This window comes from Gymnogyps californianus, chromosome 5 (genome assembly GCF_018139145.2).
Source record: "Gymnogyps californianus isolate 813 chromosome 5, ASM1813914v2, whole genome shotgun sequence".
Lineage (NCBI taxonomy): Eukaryota > Metazoa > Chordata > Aves > Accipitriformes > Cathartidae > Gymnogyps > Gymnogyps californianus.
In genome coordinates, this window is record NC_059475.1 from 55,106,267 (window position 1) to 55,129,855 (window position 23,589).

The 23,589-nt window shown below is 35.0% G+C and overlaps 1 protein-coding gene across 3 annotated transcripts in view; it reads right to left on the reverse strand.

Annotated features, from left to right (window-relative positions):
- Positions 1–23,589, reverse strand: part of DICER1 (dicer 1, ribonuclease III) — a 65,468-nt gene that overhangs the window by 34,312 nt on the left and 7,567 nt on the right. The window contains exons 2-7 of one of the 3 annotated variants that reach the window (XM_050897268.1): positions 12,738–12,803; positions 11,736–11,836; positions 3,692–3,884; positions 2,576–2,738; positions 2,007–2,137; positions 715–849 (exon numbers count right to left, since the gene is read on the reverse strand). In XM_050897268.1, coding sequence (XP_050753225.1) covers positions 715–849; positions 2,007–2,137; positions 2,576–2,738; positions 3,692–3,835 — 573 coding nt within the window. In that variant the 5' untranslated portion in view covers positions 3,836–3,884; positions 11,736–11,836; positions 12,738–12,803. Of the gene's footprint in view, positions 1–714; positions 850–2,006; positions 2,138–2,575; positions 2,739–3,691; positions 3,885–11,735; positions 11,837–12,737; positions 12,804–23,589 lie in introns of those variants that run through there. The other 2 variants (XM_050897269.1, XM_050897270.1) reach the window with 2 other exon arrangements.

Below are 23,589 nucleotides of genomic sequence, written 5' to 3' on the forward strand. Positions count from 1 at the left end.
AACGTTGAATGTGTATTTTCTATTCTATTAACTGGAAGTTAAACTAGAAACTGAATAACATTTAACAGCAATCATCTTTAAAGGTAAATATTTACAATGTGGAAAAATATAAAGAAATAAACAGTTAGCATTGCACAGAATATCCTTGCCACATTTACAACACACGTATCGCAATACTTCTACACCATGTAAAAACTAAAGTATCATCTAAAAAAAATAAAAGACACATGCTTTGGTTAAACTTGAAGGGTGATTTGGAAAGACATCTATTATAAAGATTTCTCGTATTGTATAAGCCAAATACCACATGGAGCCAAGAATACCCTGAAAGAGCCCTACAAACATCTTTAGAAATCAGTATTTTAAAAATAATAAAAACTGATTAGTGCATCCCATTCCCAAACTCAAATATTTTATCAATGAATTTACAAAATTCCCCTAATTCCATAAAATTTAGCTTCTCTTCTCTGTTAATGCCAGATTTTTCTTTACTCTCCACTGTAAAATACAGTAAATACACTATTTTTCTATCTCATAATATCACTGAAGTCTTAATTCATTACAGTAATTTCACAGTCCCAGCTAAAATACAGTTCCACTGATATTTTTCCTTGGTAGCAAAAGCTGCCTTAAATAGTTCCCACTTCTCCAGCCCTCCCACCTGACTCCTCATCCTCAACCAAGTATTAGAACATTCATGCAACAGAAACCCACCTTCATAATTTCACGGTATGGGTGATCCTGGATTGCAAGATGGCACTCATCAAACACCAGAAGATTAATATTTGACAGTGATAAATATTCATTTCTCAAAACAGTCAAAGCAACATGACATGTCATAACCAGAACCTAGATTGAAAGGAAAAAAGAAAAAGAAAAGTGTCAGTATAAGAAAAGTGCAAGCTGTCTTAGGTCAAGGTGAAGTAGGAAAGCCTTCTGCAGGTCTTGCTAGACAGTATTAGCAAATATCGACTCCTATTCCATGTACATACACCAGGTAAGGACAGAAGAGAATAAAACATTCTCTACTTGAGAAAGTAATTTGTTTGAAGATTTTATATGTATCTCCAGTCACATGCCGGGGGGGGGGGGGGGGGGGAATATGAATACAACAAACAGACGGTATCAACACCTGCCAGACTACACAGAACAGATGTCATTAAATCCATAACAAGTTAGTGTCCCTTATGTGTCCCATCATCATGTCTCTGGCAAGAAAGATAATTCTTCATAAACTCATAACCACCTGCAGTTGTAACAGAAAAGCAGGATGTTATGACAATTCTTTTTAAAGGAAAACTCATTTCTTGTACATTATCACAGACAAAAAGTTGAGTTTCTTGATAAAATTTTGCACTATTTTTACGCTAACTTTAAACTCCACTAAGTATAGTAACGCTCACTTGTCAGAGTTCCTTAGACATATTTCATAGGCAACTACTAAACGCTGGAGAGGAAAACTGAGGAATTACAAATACTTGCATTACTGCAATATACTTAGGTCAGCATGGAAAAAACAGATTATAACAGAAAGAGTCCAAGAACCACCAAGGAAAATGTTACCATTAAAGCTAATGATTTTCCATCTAAAAAGAGAACTATACAGAAACAGTGTATCCAAAAAGGCAGAAATAAAATGCATGCCAAAGAGAATGTGCTGCATCCCCAGAGAACATTCAATTTTATCATCTTTTTTTACTACCTAATATTTAAACATCTTTTAATGGCATTTAAAGTACACTATGCACACTCAAAATTTCTTCTGCAATCATCACCATGATGAACCACAAGTTAAGGAGACTGAAAACAAAGCATTAAAAGGACAGCTTTTTTAAAAACAACCTGAGAAGCCTTATACAAGTTTTGCCTCAAAATTCATATACAAATATACCAGTGTGCTGAATTTCTGTTAGGAAAAAAGTTAATGTATAATTGGAAGAAATTATCACTTCTGATCAAGCCTAACTTACTGTAAACTCTGCTTGTATTTATAATTAATACATTACCTGATGCTTAGAGAATTCCTGACTCCACTCCTCTTTTGTCCATGATTCAGTTATCTCTAAACTTGAATACTCTCCCACTTTAAGATCTGAATGTGTCCTGACAGCTGAAACTTGTTGAGCAACTTGATTTGCTTAAGAAAAAAAACACAAAAAAATCTCAATCACATAAAGGTCTTTTCACACATGAATTTTCAAGATGCGTGTCATATTACCTAGCACTGTGTTTCATAACATGATCTTTAGCTTAGACTAATGTTAAACCAGGTGTACATGGCAACTGCCTCCACGTAAAACCACAGCAAGGAAACAGATTGGTAACTAAATTGCACTTCAGATTCAATGTCTTAATTTTAAACCAGGGAACAGAAGATGTCATAAGCAGGTTGTATTAAAAGGATTATAAGCAAAAGATGAGAGGTATCACATTCTTTAATCAGTTTAGCATCCTTGCTGTTGAAGACTTTATGCAAAAGTTTCTACCAACTTTGCTTTCACACAACTTCTATTAAGGAATATTCCATGGAAATATTAGCAGCACGTTTAGGAACTTAGTATACTTTTCCTCGTACCTGAGTTGACCAAGAACACAGTTCTTTTTCCATTTTTGTTGAAATCTCCCCTGATCTGATAGGACAGCTCTTTAGTGAGTAGTACTGCAATAAAAGTCTTCCCTGAGCCAGTGTTTAAGCAGACTATTGTATTATGATCCAAAGCTGCTTCAAGCAGTTCAACCTAGGTTTAAAAGAATAATAATGTCCTTACTTGCAGCAATGCAGTGAAAAAGCTGACAAAAAAATAACACAAGTGGTAAATAAACTACAGACAAGTCAGTAGTATCTCTAGAGATCTTTCCAGTGCCATAGAATACATCCCTTTCATAACAATGTATTGTCACAGTCTTTCAAAAAATACTAATACACACTATATATAGTTTATCTTCTACATCTAAAACCCTTTAGTACCACAATTTGCTGCTATTTGAAGTAGCTTTCTAATTATATCTTTTTAATAGATGATTCTGTTGCTAGATACTTTGTGTGAAGAAAGAAGCTAGAGCTTTTAAATCTAACTGTATACATCAATTCACCCAAATAAGCAAGTACATTAGCTCAAGGTGATCTAAGCTTTCCAGTAATACTAACCAAATGCTAGCTTTCAGGCACCTCTGCGGTGCAAAGAGAACTGAAATTCTAGAACTCGGAAATAGGTTTCCTTAACAAAATGAAAATCAGAGTGCCCTAATGGGGTTTCTGAAATTACTGAGCTGCTTTGACCAGTATATGAACCAAAAATCAAGGTTTACCATGTAGAAGACAGAAGGTCAGAGGGGGAAGGAGACATGACTGTATGCATACAATCGAGATGCACAGTGTAATGTTTACTGTGTTTGTCCCTAACAGCATTTTGCAGAGAGCAGCAAGAGCACACTCAGCTTAAAAGTTGTTCTGCTCGTTAAAGCAAACTGAGAAGAGGGAATGGGGAATATTACAAATGTGGAACACAGTCAAACTAAAGAAAGAGAGACACAATTAAATCCCAACAGGTGGAGCTGTGAGAGACACATGCCTAGACTGACTGTGTGCAACACTGCACATTCTCCAGCTGCTCTGGTTCTTTTTCTATTAAGTTAATGGATTTAATTGTACTTTTTTCTGACATTACTGTATTAGCATTATCATTAGTACCTGATATTTTCTTGGCGTGTAAATGTTATCATGAATTGCTTCTTGTTGCCATGGTAGTCCAAAAAATGGACCCATTGGGGAGGAAGCAGGGGTCATGAGCTGCAGTCCCGCCATGCTGAGGGATTGCAAAGCAGGGCTTTTCATTCATTCATCCAGTGTTTCTTTCATTGCATTTTTGTTCCAGCACAGTCTACTATGAGAAGAAAAAGAAACAGTATTAGATACAGTCACAATATAAAGCAAGACGAGAAAATTTTTCTAAGAAAAGGACATTACTTGATTTTACTTCCAGTAAGTGCTAAATCTCATACTATTTTCAGCAGAAAATGTTAATTTTAGATTTACAGGCAATTTTCCACTTAAAGATGTGTGTTTATCAAAGTACCAAAGAAATTCAAAAGGAGCTGTATTTTACAGGGCAAAGTTCATTCTAGGCATTTGGATTTACGCACATACATTTCAGAATAAAGTTCCATTTATGTTCTGATAGAATCTCATTTAAAATATCTTTAAGAACAAATTTTTAAAAATAAACCTGTTTTAGTTTTACTTCAAGAAAGAAAAAGATTGATTTTCTAGAGCACAGGCACAAGTATCACATTTTCCATTTTTCTTTCCAACCAGAAAGTCCCTGTGACCAGTTAAAGCTTTACAAACACATATGCAACAGGAACTTTATTCTAATCAGCGGGAAAAGAACGGGAACTTCACAAGAACCTCAGTATTTTCAAATCAAAAGATTCTGATAAGGTTATCTGTTTAAGGAACTGGGAAAAGTATTATAAATAATTGCTGATGACTCTGATAAGGGCTAATGGAGAAAGGGACCCTTACCAGGTTAACCATCAATTTCCAGAAAGATATTCTAATTGATAAACACACAAACCATTCACAACTTGATGACGATTATGAACTGCAAAACACTTTCCTACTAAAGCTATGAAGTCCTCATCACTGGGTTTTTTTAAAAATGTTTGCTATTTGTCAGGAATGATCAAGGTAAAAAAAAAAATACTAAAAATAATCAATTCTACCTTGCCCAGGGAAGCTGATACAGAAAAATATTGCTGAAGTATAATACAAACATACTGCATCAAATCTAAGAAATTTTGAATACTTGACTACAAATCACATACCTATTCAACAAAATATTTTCAAAAGTTAGTTTTCCTCAATATTCCTAGATGCTTTATATTCATTTTAGCATCAATCTCAAAATGAGAAATACATAAAATTGACAATGCTTTCAAACTTAATCATTCATTAGAAATACATGAGGAAAAGCTAATTATCATCCTATTGCACAGAAATGTCCATGCTTTTCTACATATATATATATATATATATAAAAAATATATTCTATATATATTTCTGTAACAGGAAAGCTGGTTAAGTTTTGCAAATGTGCAGTAGGGAAGAAAGAACTGAGAAAAGTATGAGATGGTATCTAACAGAAAATATTAACCACTAACGGTTATGAGAAATAACTACTTTGAGAGATTACAAATAAAGTAGTACAATTAAAAAAAAGTATTCCTTTATTTTTGTACCAAGACGAAATTTTATTTAACATAGTCTTCAACCAATAAAGCATTGTAGTTCTTTGTTGTATATTTACCTTTTTAAGTTAAATATTATAATTTGGGCCATGTCTAAACACTGATTTATATTCTAACTTAACCAATATTAAATAACTATGGGAAGCTCTTACAAAAGAGATCAAACTGATTCTCTCTAGACAAGATGACATTGAATTACATGGTCACTCCTCTTGCAGATTCATGCAGAAGTAATGCCACTTTATAGAAAGTAGTCAGAGATAAAGCTTTGTCTCAGTTTTTTCCAAAGGGATAGAGAGGGGGAGTCCTGAAGGACAGTGTGGTTAAGTTGAAGTAACACTGTTCTGTTCCATTATAAAGAATTATTTCTCTTTTGAAGACAAACATTCAGTAGTAAATGCTACTTAGTGAAAGAGGGTAAACTTAACTTCTTGGTCTTTGGCTCAGCAATCAACGTACTTCCCCTTCCAGTAAAGAAATACTATTTTTGATAAGAGAACTGTGTTGATATTGCTGGAATCTTGTCTGATATTTTAATTTGAGCTTCACAGAAACTGGCAGGGTGAGAGACTCCAGAAAGAAAAGACGTATTCAAATGTTTAAAAAAAAAGGGGGGAATGAACGTACATTTTCACAGGACATACTAAAGAATGCTCCTGACATTTTATCTGATTTTTTTTTCAGTTGCTTTTGAATGAATCTCCAAACTCATGCAAGTCTTCTCATTTACTTTGTCAGTCCTGTAACCTAAGCTACCGTTTCAACCTGAGTCTTTCAGATTATCTAAACAGATAAAATGGATCAATATGATATTGCTTTACTTAGCTGCAAATAGAAAATAACATCGTCTACACACATCATAAAATCAGTAATACATCGTTATTCATTTCAGTTATAATACAAAAAGACTCATATAGATTTTTAAATTGTTTTTATACATTTCAAACAATGCATACAAACACATGCAGGTTCTGTTCTAACAATTCAATTAGTAACTTTATAGTGTGTTCAAATCTGACACAACTACAAGACGTTCTGGTTAAATCCCTCTTTGGAACTAGTAGCTTCATGGCTGTTCCTCCACTAGGACTCCACAGCTCTGGGTTACGGGAGACAACCAGCAGAAAAGATGTGTATGTGCTATACAGTTGCATGTAGCAAAGATGATCGTCCTTGACATTCTGATCTACTGAGCATTTGCACATCAAATGTACTGATGTCAATCAGTATGTGACTAATCAAATTACATCAGTCACGTGGCAAGGACAGTAGCATGATACACAATCTTCCCGAGCCACTGGTGGAAAGCATCTGGAAACTCTGGGCACTGCTAACATAAGTGAAGTTTTTGTATGAACTGACAGCTTAGGTGTATGAGAGCAGGGGAGAAGGGAGAAAACATAGGGAAAGGTGTGTCATCCCCGATCACCCCGCAAGCTTATAGATGAAGCTCCCCTTTAATATATCTAGCTTCTCTTTTTATATTCCAATGAGTATCCTGCTAGATGGTAACACATACAAAAAAATCCTTTGAAGAACACAAAAGTCTTTGTCATGACTACACTATTTTGTTGAAATGGTCTCAGGCATGTTTCTCTACTTACATATAGCAACTCATGTGGAAACACAATTAGTGTTTGCTTTGTTTAAAATGAGACCTGGCCACAGCCATCATAATTGCTCAAAACTAGAAGGGACCAGGAAAAAAAACCCAACCTTTTGCATAATAAAAGCTAAAGCTGATTCCCCAATCATTCTTGCATCTAAGCCCAGACACTTCAGTTTTATAAATCACTCAATCAGCAGTGCCTCCTCTTTGCTTACTATTCCATCTATTTCATGTTTCTTTTCCAAATCATACTTACAACTTTGGGAACCAGGAGGGAATTAAGGAAAGAAAACCAACCTTATTTGAGAAGGCTGCTAATAAAAGACAAGCAGAGGATCTAATATTCACAAATAAGCATATCTCCTTTGCTACACACTTCATGACAGTGATACTAGGTTAGCTACCCCACTGCAAGAAGCAAGGGGATTTATACTTATGTATGGTTCTAGCTTGATCTGGAAGAGCTGTGAAACAACAATTTTGATTTGTGTACCTTCATGAAAGACCTGCCCTAAAGTACAATCATCTCGAGATCGAAAAGCATTCTCAAAAAAACCTTTGAAGTGCAAAGGAAGAAGTACATGCACATTTGTAACTTGAAAAGTAAGCACAAGCAAAACAACATTGCCTGCCACTGTTAACCATACCATTATTACCCTGCAATTTGACCACAAAAAAAAAAAAAGAGGAGAATTTAGCTATGATAAACTGCACGATTAATTAGCAAAATAATAGAGCTAAGTTCGCACGAGGCAGAACACACTTGAAATAGCTTTAATTCCCTCCCACTCTATGCTAACTCAGGTAAAAAGAAAAAGTTCTCCTCCCTGAACCATCAACGCTACTTCCTGCTGTGCTAAAGTCTCCTAGTCCTGGCCTTCATTTGTATGATTTGTATTGGAAGTATATAAGATCTGAAAAGATCAATGTCAACGTTATTACGGCAGTAAGCCAGAATAATGAAGTAATTGTATCATTCTAAGTCTCTATTTCAATAGCAAGGAAAAGCTCTTCAATAAAAGAAAAGCAGTATAGGACCATCTAGAAATAAAAAGGGAAAACACACATCTACTTGAAGAACAGGTTTTAAACTGAAAACATTTGAGATGTAAGTACATGTGTTCAGAATTTGTGGACAGAAGTCAACTGAACCTAGCTAACTGAAACTAGCTATCAGGGAAGCAGAAAAAAACCAAACTAGTCCTGCTCAGCCACTGTGAGCAACTAAGCTACTTGCTAAGATGTTCCATCTTTATCCACTGCGTTATTTTGAAAATCAATAAAACAAGAAACTGTAAGAACTTGCTGAAGCCAAATTTGGAGGGATAAACACAGGAAACAAGTCCTGCTTCCTGTGGCTTTAGACTAGGTTACAGAAGCTGCACAAAGCAGCACAGTGCCCAAGCTTATCTGTTCTACTAAATATTGAAAGGTCCAGTTTGCTGTTAAAACTATCAAGATTGATGGCCGCAAAAGTCCACAACTTGATGTCCTTACTTTAATGCACATTTATGTGAATAGACAGTGAACTGCAGAGCTAAAACTAACCCCTTGTTCTACCATTTAAAGAACTTTATTTCAGAAGGGCACAAGTTTGGGAATGAACAGCCAGCAATACTTAATTGCAGTTTCTTCCAGTCTACAATAATTCTGGAACTGTGGTGTAAGTTTTTCAGTCACGGGACTATATCCAAATTGAAGCAGTCCCTTGGTGCACAAAAAAATTTCAAGGAAACACTAAGGAATACAAGCCAAACCAAGTAGGGCACTCACCTGGAATAAGACACCCTGGATCTAGTCCTGCTCCAAGGACTGTTTAAAAACATTTACGGAATGACACTCTGAAGTAAACAGAGAAGAAACTAGAGCCCTGGGGACGCATCTTTCAAGTTTTTACCACCATTTGCGTGCATAGTATGTGTTATATTCATACCAAGTGTTATATTCATACCAAGTTAATGGAAAACTACAGCTATCTCCTGTTAACAACAAAAATTTATTACTGCCATACGCAATGTATCTCATCTGCTTTCTTCACCAACGTTGATTTGTAAATTTGTACCAAATATAATCCTTGTGATACAAAAGTTATTTCTAATGCTGTAGGTTTTCATCTTTGTCCAGGAATGTCTAATTTAGTCTCTAAAAACACACCCAGCATCAGCCAAAAAAAAAAAAAAAGTTAGCCTTAAGGGGTAGGGAAAAAAAAAAAATCCACTTAATCTAAAGTAAATAAACCACAATCTATACAAAAAATATGAATAGAATCTTGCTGCCTGAATATTCTCTTACACGAACACCTAGAGTCTGAATATCGCATTCTTTATAATAAGTTTTATGTCCAAATGCTACATGAAACATTAAGTTGCTGAAAGATCTAACATACAAAATTCTTACTTGAGAGAAGTAAGGAGGAGGAACAAATAAAAAGAAAACTATAAAATATTACAAATATAAAATACAGAGTAGAAAATTAATGCAAATGTTAATCTACAAAATGTAAAATATTCACTGAGGATGTTCTATACCAACTACTGCAGAAGTCTGTAGTAAAGTGACTTCTACTTAGACTATAAGCATTCAGTGGCAAGAATTGTTTTTGCCCAAGTGAAGGTCAAGATACAAGATTCCTACATCGTCTGGTTTCTAACCCTGCTTTTAAAAGTATACTTTTTAAAAGGATTTGACTTTTCCTGTAATACTCCAAAAGCATTACAAAAGCATATTTTGTGAATATTACTCCTGTAACTTAAGTTCTCTTAGAGAACTTAAAAAACCCAACACACACCCAGTTTCTATTTGGAAAAAATAAAAAAAAGCCCAAAACTCAAACATCTCAGAAACAAATGAAAGTTTCATTTTCATGGGAAAAGGGTTTTTTTCCCCCGCATTTAGCAGCCGATATCTAAGACACTTTGAAAATTAAGCATTCAGATTTCTGCTCCCAACTCAGAATTCAAAGTTTCTAAACGACATCATTCAGCTCAGAAGGTCTAAAGTAGGGAAATACTGTCAAACAACATTATTCAATAAAATGAATCAGAAATCTCTTTTATATTATGCTATCTTTAACATACAACACAACTGCACAAGACACTCCGTATCTGTTATCCTTCAAAGATCTTCGCCACATGCGTTGCCTAACAGCAGTCTTTATATTTCATCTTCAATATTCTTAAAGTGAAAAAAAAACCAAACAAAAAAACGTATTTCAGATCTGTTCCCTTTCAAGAAGGGCAAACAGCATGCATAAATGCTTACAAAGCTCAAATGTAAGGATTCCTATAAGAAACAGCTTCCCTGGTTTCCCTAGCACAATCATCAATATTCATTGTGAATGTTCATCTTGAACTACAAGAATTTTGTTCTATTTTTCTGATACAGAACCAGTCTAACAGCACAAGCAGAACGTTGGTCTTTAATAGCACACTAAGACATATCAAAGCATCAAAGGCTGCTTTCTGTTGTTCAGAAAAGTTTTATTAAAGAGCTCATTAAACGAAGATTACACTGAAGCTCTACATTTGAATGAGCTGCTTCTGAAGCATTTCTACAAGCAATACAGTATAGTTAACAGCTGGAATTCCTAGTAGACTCCTCCTAATGTCTGTATATAGGACAGAAATGGAGTACAACATGACACCTAGCAGACTCAGAAAAACACACAACCCCTTAAGTCCTTCATCTAGTGTTCAGTCACCAGTATGACCAAACCTGGATTTGACGCAAAGGCCTAATAAACACTTTCTGTTGCAATTAGTCTACCTCTATGAACAGAGCCAGCAAGACAGTTCACACCAACAAAGTTATGCTGCTGTACATTGTAACAGTCTCTAAAGCAAAAGGATTATACCACTATATATCAGCATAACATATATGGGCTGTAGGGCATTTACCAGTACAGAAATGAAACATGAAAACAAAAATCAGTTTTCTAGCATATCTATAGCGACACCACTACATGAGGCATTCAGAATAGAAGTTTAGAAAGTGGATGTTTTTCCTTTAACAAATACAGACATGCACCCAGATTCTGGAACAAACTATTTCATTTTTTAAAAATGATGTGTATAAGGTCCTGTGCAACAGTCCTAACGATGTAGTTGCTCAATCAGTGGTGCAGAACCGGTGCTATGCAGATTCCTCTTCTTTTACCTCCTTAACACAGAGGACAAAAGATAAAACGTGAAGTGTACGGCACCTAAGATGCAAGGCAAGGTGAGGACCAGTGAAACTAGATACATTTCTGTCTTCCCTATGTTATCAAACTACATATCAATTTTTCTTCTACATAGCTTTAATTGGATAGCCTCTTTTCATGTTTTTGTTGAACTCATAATTCAAACTGAAGCATACTATTGAAACTAAGGCCTTAACAATGTACCTGTCATTTACTTTCCTCACCATTTACTTTGTATCTCCTATCTGGAACAACATATAAATCCAATTCGAATTCCAACCCTTTGTATCTCCCCTCTTTCCACTTTTTTTTTTTTTTAAATTGATTGTATTTCACCAACACAACCACATTTGAATATAAAATCCACAAGAAATATTTAAACACACACACCCCTCCTTTTAAAAAAATAGAATACATTTCTAATCATATTCAGCTTCATAAGAAATATCAAAGCACGTGTTTCATGACAAACATCTTTTTTATCTATGCCATTGCTGTATCTAACCATCTATTGATAAAATAAAGTAGCTACTTTCATTATTCTTTCCAAAGAAATTCACAGCAAATTTCTATAACCTCACACACATAAGTTACTTTACTCTAAGGTTCTGAAGAAGCTTTAAATATAAAAAAGGAGAATACCGTGAAGCAATACATAAAAACCCACTTCTCCCATACTACAAAGCATAGTCTTACCGTTTTAATTTCCGCAGTCTCTGTGTTTATGCTTCCCGAACTGCATTTTGACATCATGATATCAGCTTGTAGATTAATCACATAATTTGCAAGCTTCAGCTCTTAAAAACAACAACAAAACCTATGAGCTATAAAAATGGTTTGAAAAGGAAACCACAATAGCAGGGTTAATTGTGGCAATTCAGTTGCTTAAAACATTTAAATGTGTCAACCCTACCCTATAACCGGCAGAAAATGAACTACTTAAGTCCATCCTGAACATGAATTATTTTAGTTTAGTATCAGAAATAAAAATTTAAAAGAGTGATTTAAAAGCTAATTTTTGGTAGTTTAAATGTGCAAGGAAAGCATACTTCCCTAATCCTATTTACAGGTTACTATGATTAATAACTGATTCATGTGAGAAATACAGTAGTATGTTCTACATAATTTTACTATGTTCTGTATAATTGTACTGCTTTTTCCATGCACATGTATTTTCATTTGAGTTAAACGTTAAAAAAAATAAAATAGGAATTCAAACTACTTTGAAGTATTTCAATTTGAAGCTGCTATTAATACAGTAAACTGATGAAAAGCAAGAACCATTTCTTCCTAAGTACATTAACATGTGTTTTTTAATAAATGTAAAAATAGTGTGCAATTAAGATGGTGATTTGCATAAAAATACATTTAGCTATACAAGTAAAATTAGGAAAGACATGACAAAGAATTTCATAGATATATTAGCCATTCCATAAACTACAACTTAAAACAAAAACACTGTATCTAAGCATACCTACAATGTTCTCAAAGCTCTAAAATAAAAAAATTTACACTATATTCACCTAAAGTATGAGTTTTCCCAGACCTAAAAAGAGAGATTCTGAAGTCAAATTCTTTTAAATCAATACTGAAAACTTAAATGCAAAATGGATCTTGATGAAAATTTCTACCGCAATCAGTTCCATAAAGTTAACAAGAAGGACACTCCCAAGATTACTTCAGTATGTTCATTTTTACCTCAAATGCTGATGCTGAGCTTTTCCAGAGTCTCCAAGTCTGTAATTTTGTTTCACCCTAGGTAACCTAAAAGGCAATATAAAAAGAGAGCATTTTAACATGAACTGCCATAAAAATCAATTGTGCCATGTGGTAGTCTGCTTTCTTGCATTTTAATATTTAGCTCTGTAGCAACAGCACATGGTCCTTCAAAATCTAATTATCGTATGTCCTTTTTTGGCTAGGGATATAGAAAGTCAGTGTCTGAAAGATCAGCCTTAGAGTGCGCAGGAGATATTTGCATATTTTGTTTTATCTGCTAAAGTAATTGCTAGCTGAGTCCAACTAGATTTACAGTTTTCCTCCCCTGTGCTCCCTCCATGCCTGTTTCACCTAATACAGTAATGAAATCTTGAAGAAACTTATAATTCAACACATTTTAAAAAAACCTTAAAGAATGTATGTGTTTCAAGAAAAGAAAATAAGCAGTTATTGTTCTATTTTACAATAAGAATATTTAGGGAGTGCAGCACAGAAAATCTGATGAGTACTGCGTTCATGTACAAAACAGACCTACAAAAATTTTATTCCCAGGGCTACTTTTTAAATTCATGTTTGCACCATACACACATCCTTTTTTCTGCACAAAATGCAGCAAATTGCTGCTCAGATGCAGTGACTAGAACTTAAATTTATTATAACACGTCCCTGTTATGCTGAGGTTATTCATTTATTCACCACCTCTAAAACATGAACCAGAATATGTATTCCATTGAATCAGAAAATAGCCTAACAACAGAAAACTGTCACATCTCTGGTAAAAATACAGACATATACTCCACTTTACATTTGCAAGAAAAGCAGAAAGGTACAATACAGCATTCAGTTACCCCACCATGTAACAAACATGAACAGAAGAAAAAGGTTCAACTCTGTCAGTAAAGCTCATACCATATATGGCTTCACATAGCAAGTTTACTTTATTCCCTAATCAAGACGGCAAACAAAAAGCATACAGATCAGCAGGTAAGATCTGGGAGAACCAAAAAAAGTATGTAATTCTCCACCAACCCCAACAATTTCCTTTGGCACATCAAAGCCATAAAACAGAAGATTGCAGCTTTAATCGATTGGCATGAATTACAGTAGGCCCTTTTAATGCCGAAGCCAACATAAAACCAGACAGGCCACATTCCTGAGATGCAGTCAAGTTCTAGTACAAAACAGCGAGCTTATATCACATTAGCATCTAAATGGTGTTGGTGCAGCCACTTAGACAAAAGCCTGTTGCGGTAGACGGCCAATCCTTCCCGTCTGCAGGCCGAAGGCATCTGCAGCTTGCCAATGATTCCACCCAAACAATGGACACAGCTAGGGATTACCACAGCAAACAGCACAACCAACCACTCCAGCATTTGTTAACTATAACATTGGAGTCCAATCTGACAGGGTTTTTTTTACCACATTAAAAAAAAAAAAAATATATATATAGATCTCATTTTACTCTACAGTGACTGGGGATCTTGTTAAAAGAAAGCAAAAGGGACAAAAAGGAAAAATTAATGACATCGACATTGCTAAAAATTAGATTTCCAGAATGTCTTCTATTGAACAGTAATGCCACCATTTTTTTTTTTTTTTTAAATGTTTCTATTAAGAGCTCAAGATTCACATATTTTATCTAAAGGTAGACGGTGAGAGTTCCAAGATAACTAGCCATTTGGAGTGTCTAACTAGACACACCACAAACACATCAAATACTCAAAGAATAAAGCAGCAACACAGAAAAAAAAAAATCAGTTCCCATAAAGACATAAAGAGAAGCATCCAAGAAATGACACACCAGTCACTTTGCAAATCTTCACTGCTCTAGAAATCTGCAAGCAACCACTAGTTACTTCTGCAAATCTCAGCCAAGATATTCCAAGTACCTCGGTTATTTGCTACTTAAACATTTGCTAATACAAAAACCAAGTATCCAAATATATCATAGAGAATACAGAAGAATATATCAACAGGTTTTATTTTTATTTCCTGGTTTTCTAATTCAGTATTTGAAAATAATCATGTTAATATGATACCTAATTGTTGGTACCAAAAAGAGACTGTCAGAAAAAGGAGGACTGAAATTTACAGTAAAAGACCTACTGACACAGTAGGGGCAACAGGCTGAATCTGAAACACAGACTATCAATGTTCTTGCTCTTCAACATCACCTACAGTTTGAAATGAAACAACTATATCCTCCATCCCAATAACGATGTTAATATTTAATTAAACAATTATTCAAACTGTTAACAACTTGAAAATGAAGTTCTTATCTTGCAAGAAGATCTATGTAATTGGACTCTTAAGCTCACAACAGAGCTATGATGAAGGGAATTGTCTTCATGCAAACACAAATGAATTCCAGCACGAATCAAAGTCCTGCAGCGTCAGAGGGGGTAAGGTAAAAACTACCATTAATGACTGGGAGGAAAAAGTCGGTCTGGGCTGGCATCCTGTCTCTATATAATTACAGCTGGTCACAGATGCTTTGGGGGGGGGGGGGAAGGGGTGACTATAAAACGGGACTCATCCTTCTCTTCCACGTGTTATTCCAGCAAGCTTGTACTTCAAATATTTTTCTTTGGTTTATTATGGTACAAACAATAAAGTTAGTCAGAAACCACAGTACAAACTCCCTACTGCCTCAGATTAACTCCAAAACAAAATACTCTTAGCATCCAAGGAACTAAGCCTTCTCCATGGAAGTCAGGAAAAAAAATTACACTCAGGACACATCTCAAAAAAACCTGAGCTATATGAACACTCTGAAACACATTTAATAATTTAACAGCAGTTAGAATGAAATTATTCCACGTAATACTTAATTGGATTTTTTTTTCAAGCTGCTGCTTGAAAATTAACCCACAGAAAAATCACAGCTAAGTTTATAGATGCCAATTCACGTAGGTAACTATACTATTATTATATCAATATCACAAGAAGGGATAACTGACCATATCTGTGAATTTATTTATCATTTGGTCCTTTACTTGGCTACCAAATTACTTACTTGTGATTAGTTTATCTAAAAGTTATGTTCAAGCCTTTCAGGCACCTACGTCTTTCGACAGGAAGGCAATTAAGCAGACATTAGGGCAGGGATTTCTCTCTTCCCCAATCCGGGGGCAAGCTGTGAGGCAAGTACAGTTCCAAAGCACCAATTATTCTTGCTTATGATAAGTAAAAGCAGCAGCTGCCCCCTGAATATAACCCCATGTGGGGATTTCAATCCCATTATTTGCACAAACATAAATCCTTTCTCTCCCTGGGGCAAAAAGTCAAGCTCCCCAAAACATGGGTGTTCGACAGTTTTCCGTTATCCCTGTGCCAGACCATCCAAAATTACTGAGAGTCCTACATTACAAAAGGCTTTCTCTGAAGTCAGTAATTGTATGATGCAAGACCTGCAGATATTTGGGTTTTAAGTCACCCTCCAGAATTTCTACCAAGTGTAAAATGAGACTTTAAATCTCCTATAGTTGGTCATATCAATCTATGTATCACCCAAGAATCAGTGTACAAATGATAGGCTTAGTTTCAAAAAAGAATGTATTTATTATTAACGGTGCATCAAACTAACTCATCCTAACACAACCTTAAAATATAGAAGTATTACATACTGGTTAGCACATTATTTATTCCAATTACATTTTGGGTTTGTAGTTTTTAATCTGCCTTCCTAAAATAGAAAGGCTTCTCACTAGTTACACTACATGTCTGCACATGTTCTTCCCCTGCAAAGAACTTGCGGGCACACTACTGGAATTTTCTTTTATGTGAAGCTGGGATGAAGTCTAATATTAAGTTCATAAAAATATGTAGTATAAAGAGACTGGTTTTGCCCCCAAATTCAGAAGACATTCAAAGCTGCTCAGATGCCACAGAATCCAATCTCCAGAGAGATAACACCAGAGGGGGAAAAAAAAAAAAAAAACAACCCACAAACCAACCCCCCAAAACCCCAACATACTTCACTGATTCTTTCATTTTATTGAATAAAAAACTGAATCATTGGTAAGACATTTCCATAGGCTGACCAATTTTTTTTCAGAACATGTACGAATGTCTGAAGGTATAGATGAAAATGCTCTGTGGAATACAAACAGTGTTGCAAGGGCTCTCACACAAGATGAAGAACAGAATTTCCGATGTTATGATCGCAAGAAAAGAATATATGTGCCTGATTGTAAAATGAACTGAATTAATTCCAGAATGGAAAAGGGCATTAGAAAAGTAAATTCTTAGTATCTTAACCTACACATCTGGCTAACCAACTTACTGTGCAGAGCAGCCAGAAAAGGCTTTTATGTTGAGCCATTTTTTGTTTTAAGAGCTGAGAATCAACCAGGCCAGTGTTAATTATCTGTGTGATGATAATCTCAAATCAACAAGTGTAGTGCATTCTGCAGCATTAACGGACCGATGTTAAAAAACTCTGCACACCATGAAGCATTTTACATAGATTCCAGGTATTTTGAATTTTCTATTTATAAAAATTAAAATAACCTTTAACTTAAGAGTAGTCATTAATGTGTTCTATTTGAGTCAAACTAAAAAGAACTGCCATCTTTAAGGCAGAGGCTTTTATATCCTACTGAAGCATTAGGCCTCAGCATAGAAGCAGCTACTTAGATCATACATACCCAGTTGAATACAATGAAAATCACGTTAAAAAGCTACAGCATTTTATAGACACTGTTATTTACCTCCATGTAAATATACACATTTAGAACAGAACATGATCATTCCTTTATATTCTTTACAGTTAAACTAATATAAGACTTCAGCAGGTCATATCAATTGACAATTTATTTACTTTAATGCATCAATCTTCACTTTTCAATATTGTCCAATATAGCACACAGATTTGCATACTGCCTGGGGTTCAAAACTGGTGAGAAGCCATAAATATTACATTTTAACATTATAAAGCTAGAAGCTTCATGTAGTATTTTCATATCACAGGTTATCTGTAGCACTGTTGACCTTCAAGAACAACTGACATGATACTGAAACTGATTCAGATATATTCAAGAACTTGGCGAAAGTGTAGGGATGGGAGAGCTGAAGTCCTTATCTGAGGTAAAGTGGCAAAAAATAACAGCATGTATGAGACATGCTTATTTTGTGTATTCTCAGTCCTGAACTAGAGGTAAGAAAAACTGGAATGGTTTGCAAAGATTTGAGGACTTCATCTTGTGCTGTATAACTTAAAGGTTTCATTGAAGAAAAAAAAAAATCTTTATTTAACAGATGCCTTAAATGGAAGTCTTAGGTTCAAGAGTAAATATGGAATGATTGACTTTGAAAAATCAAAATATTCAAGATCCATAAAATAAAACTGGAACAGCTTCCTCTTCCCAATATGTGGGATCATAGGTGTCTAAACATTGACTAAGAAGCTTTAAATTTTAAAGCTTTTTCTTTTTTCTCCTTTGAAAGCTTTTCACATTCTGATCAACTATGAAAGCTAGCACAAGGTCAAACAGATAAACAGCCTACCATGTTAAGAGTTGTGAAGTAACTCATTCATAAGGGTCCCTTAGCTCCAATATTGATGCAACTAAGCACCAGTAGCACTTTCAGTGCACAGACACAAATCAGAAAACAGACCCATTCCTGATTCAACCATCTGTCAATCTTCCACAGTAGCAGAACGAATGCAAGATGAAAAAGAATAATTGGAGATAAAACAGGTATCCTTGAGAGACTTTTCTGAATGTATATTCATAGGCATGTTTGCCTAATGCCAAGTCTACACTACAGTTAAGAATCTTTTCAGTCCAGTGCAGCATTAGTCCAATTTTTCACATTAGCTCTGCACATTGCATATATAGTAATGGATACTCTTACTACGTGGCTAAAAAGTATTCAAGTTGCTCCTCCTTGTTGAATGATAAAACAGCTTCAAAAACTGAAATAAGCTGTTTTGCTACAGCCACCATTAAAAAAAAAAAAAAAAGCAGGGGAGATAGTTTTTTTACCCTTCGTTTCTCAGAATGGAGTGAAAGCTATTCCTGCATATAAGCAAAAGCATTCCCAGCTATGCAAATGAAAGGATGGTTCTAGACATCAAAGCAGTTGTGGTTTACTGAATACAGCATTACTCATTTAATGATTAGTGAGGTAGGTCAGAAGAAAAGATAATGGAATATTGCTAAACAATTCCACTTTTTCTATATTATTATCTAAAACCACTCAGGGCTGAGAAATAATGTTTTAGAGGCGTTAAAACCCTGTAAATGGTGCAGTTGAGGGTTTCGGACACTAGTTTGGGTTCTGGAAGCAATGTAACTAAATTAATACAGTACTGCACCTGCCAATTAACTCTTCTGCCAAGCACTATTCTTGTATTTCTATGGTTCTTTCAATTCCAGACTGTGTTTGAATAACTGGCACAATATTGCACTGAAAAGACAGACAAACCTACAGGATCCTGGTCCAGAGCCATCAGTTGAATGGGGTTCCTCTCTTCTGTAACACTAAAATATAGTCCTGTAATTCAATCACTTGTGAACTGCATTTTCAGAGTAGAACACAAATATACTAGTTTCAGTAGAGCCTCTTTTCTAAAAATATCACTGTAGATTTTGCTTTACCTGGAATTACCAGCTCCACAGCACTGGTTATCAAATAATAGTAGTATCAAAAAATTGAAAATTTGAAGCAAAAGAAAGAATTCTCTCCTGTTCTTACCACATCAGTTGTAGTTTGCACAGTTGTCAAACCACTTATCATTATGCCTAATATCATCTAATTACCAGAAGTATAATAGCAGACATTTTACAGGTTGCTTGACTGCAGCGACATTAAGCGGCCAACATCAAGCAACCATCAGCAAAAACTCTGAGGTGTTTTACTATTTCATTAGTTTTGAGTTTTCAGAAAAAATGCAGCCGAATTCTGTGAGGTCTACCTGACAGCTACATCAGCAGAGCCTGGACCATCTCCCCTTTCTGCTGGTGTCCTAAACATCTAGTCCAGATACGTTAAGACCTACAAAAAAAAAAAGTAACAGCCTGGCCAGGTACATTCATTGCAGAAATCCTGGTGATTGACAAGAAAGGACAGGGAGATGACAGGAGAATCAGATAAGCAGTAGAACATATCTCCACCATTTTGAATCTGGGAAAAGAAGATACAGATTCACACACGATCTTTTGCAGTTATCACCATATCATTCTTCCAATCTGGGCAGTTCTGCAAACACTTCAATACTTTCACTTAGCGATGAGTACTGGATTAGGAGTACTTTCTTGCCCTCGTTTATCCTCACAGTACGCTGCAGATGACCAATTCCAGCAGGTCAGACTGACTATGTAGTTCTCCAGAGGTCAATTAAATCCAGACTCTCTGAAGACATCCATGAAGCAGCACAGAAGGGGATGGAGAGCAGAGCAGCTGTGATGAATACATAACCCTTTAGGTAGGATCAGAAGAAACACTGCCAGCATTTAAATGACAAAGAACTCAATCTAGTTCTGAGGGAATCAAAGGAAAGGAACAAGCTTCTAGAAGCAAACCAGAAAAACATGAATGCAACCAAAGTCTTGGAAAAGTAGAGATACTTCTGCTTTAAAAAGAAACCCACCTTACTAAAAGTCTTAAGATACCAAATAATTTGGTTTAAAAGCAGGGGAATAATCAAGCATTTTAAACTAAATTACTCCACCATTAACATCCCAATACAGCAAGTCTGATTAAATCAAAGGCATTAACACCCCTTAATTTAATCTTGATTTATATTGGGAAACCTTACATATCACGTTTCTTATATAACTAACCTTTCTATCAGTTAGAAACTGATTTTGTTTTTGTAGTTTTCTTTAGAAACAAGTGCTTCCATATTGATATGATTTATCTTGGTTTGAAACTATCAAATACAGGCATCTGATTAATTAGGAGGTAGTGTCACAGCCATTATTAACATTCAAGTAATTACATCATTTAGTTTATTAATTGGTATATTCCAGTATGTAGAACAATTTTTCCCCCTGCCTATTACAGTGTATTTGGAAAGAATCTACAACTCAACACAAACATATCTTGAAGTTACAATAATAAATAAAACTTTAAATTATGCAAAATAAATATTTAAATACAACTGGCTTTCAATTTAATTGACTAATCATTTGCTTTTATCAGCTAATGAGCTGATTATTTGAGTAGGCATAAACAGATGCACTAAGGTGCCTAAAGAGGCAGATAATTGATTGGTATGACTTTCAGAATGATTTAAGCAGATTACGTGCCTAACTTTCAATGGAGATTTGAAAGATTTCCCACTTCTTCCTCAGCATTGCTTTCTCAACCCTGAACAACAGGAAATCTCTCACTTCTCTTTAGTTAACAGATGAATTACAACACCTTTCTTGCACAACAAAAATCAAAAGTACTATTATTTGGAAAAATGCATAGTTAGCCTTCACCATTTTAAAGACTAAATAGACAGATACTGAAAGTAGGATACAATTCTAACACTCAAAAACTTTCCTTTTCTCCATAACTACATATAATTCATTCAAAAATATCCATTTTCATAATTTACAATTCAAGCTACTTCAGCATCTTTCAAACGCATACTAAAACTAACTGGTGGAAAAAAACCCCAACCAAACAAAAAAAAATCCCAGGCCATAAGTCTAGGCCTTTAAGACTTGCAATATAAAAATAGTTTTGAAATGAAATTGTAAAGGTATATCGGTTTTAAAAGTTTGACTTTGCTGCACAGACAAGAGCTTAGAAAAACTGAGACTAATCAACCGAGGCAATGAAGTTCATTCAAAAAGTAAAAGCGTGTTAAACTCTTATGGGCAAGCTGTCACTGAGAAGAGTGACCTTATTACTCCTCTTCTAATAGGATTAAACACAGTGCATATGCAGAGTTTTAACATATCATAATTTCACCAGATTGGTATTTCATTTTAGCTCTCTCAAATATGCTCATAAAAATCTGCGTCTGGTTGTACAGTCAAACTTTTCTAAAATAATCACAGAAGAAATATGATATCTCTGGCGTAGACAAAATACAGGAAAGTCACTTTGTATTTTATCACTTTTGTTTTCACTCAGCAGCGAGAAAAAATGCTGTATCATAAAGGCTCCCAGATCACAGCTTAACGTGCATTTAATATGGCACTGCTATACATACAAGAGCATCACTCTTATTCACTCTTCAACCTACATGCTGCCTCCAACCCTCTCTTAAGCTGGCACGACTGTTTCCATGTAATTTCTGACCACAACTAGAGACAGACCATAACAGAATAAAGAAAACGCACAGAATAAAATTGTTTCTTAGATGAATTAGTCTCCTTAATCCACTTTACCATACAACTTCAGGAATGCTTGCACCAATAAACCTTAACAACAAATACCACTACCTGGGGACACACAGGTATTTTCTTTCCAGGCAGAAATGCCACCTAAAATGCATGTCAAACTACAGCCCGAGATACAGCCTATGCACCTCAGATGCCTAAGAGGAAAAAGGATTTACTGTTTTGAGTAGTACCTCCATGATCATATCTCCCTTAATTAGAATGCAAACTTTTAAAGAATATGAATATTTTATGTTAAACTTTTCTGCTTTTGTCTTTTTAATTAACCCTCTAGACAGTATCATAATATCAATCACAAATACTCCTGCATTAAGTATTGGCTACTATTTCATATGAAAATTATACATACAGTCAACTAATAGTCTTAGAAGTATGCCTGTAAATCGAAACTTGTAAATATTGTTTATCCCATAAATCCAACGGGATACAAAAGTTTAGCCCACACTTTAAGTGCTGAACTCCTAACATTGAAAGGCACATTGCATACATTTTGGTTATTCTTGCTCAATGATTTAATGTATCTTAACTGTACTATCACCACTCAGTTATATATTTTAACAAAAACTGCAGTCAGTTTTCACCATAAAACTGAGTTTAGCCTATTGAAAAGGACCATGGTCTGGAAAATTTGTATAGTCTAACCCCACCCCCACTTCTACTCTGAAGTCACATTTATGGGGTGGGGAGAAATAGAACCTTACTCAAGTTGGGGAAAAAAGAAAAATCAGAATTTCCTGATTTACAAAGGTGACTGTCTCTCTCAATTAGTCTGACTTGTTACTTTTGAACTTCCCACATAATTATTTAAAGACTTCTGTTGTGGATAGTGTGGGGTCCTAAAGCTTTGATTTCAAATTAAGGATTACAAATCTCTATGATGTTGGTGGTAAACAAACTAGGGAGTTCTTTGTTTTTGTTTTGGGTTTTGTTTGGGGGGGGGGGTGTTGGTTGGGGTTTTTTTGTTTGTTTGTTTGGTGTTGGGTTTTTTTTTTTTTAAAATCAGGACAATGATTTGCCCTTTCCTCACTGAAGCCTAACCACTCTGCTTTCAAGAGCTTTTAAAGTTAATCAAAGTATGCCTGAGAACTTGAACACACAATTACCAAAAAAACCACCCCATCGCTTTCAGAATGGAAAACTAGATAGAGGAAAACATTCATTTTTTAGGTTATTAGGCTTTGATTTGTATTTGATTATATTACTATCTTGGAATACATAATCACTACATTTGAGGAAAGCTGGAAAAGATGTCCTAAAATTTTAAGCAGTTTCTTGCACAGCTCCCTAATTATGGAGTCACGACTACAAATTACCACTACATAAAAATGAGATGTTTTAAACTAGGTATAACTTCGGATCTGCATTTCCCAAGATAATAGCTAGAGCCTAAGTGTTCCATCTTGATTATTGCACTTTCTGATGGTTGTTACCTCTGTTAAAAAGCCTTTAAAACCTCAGAACAGTACTCACTACAGAAGCGTAGT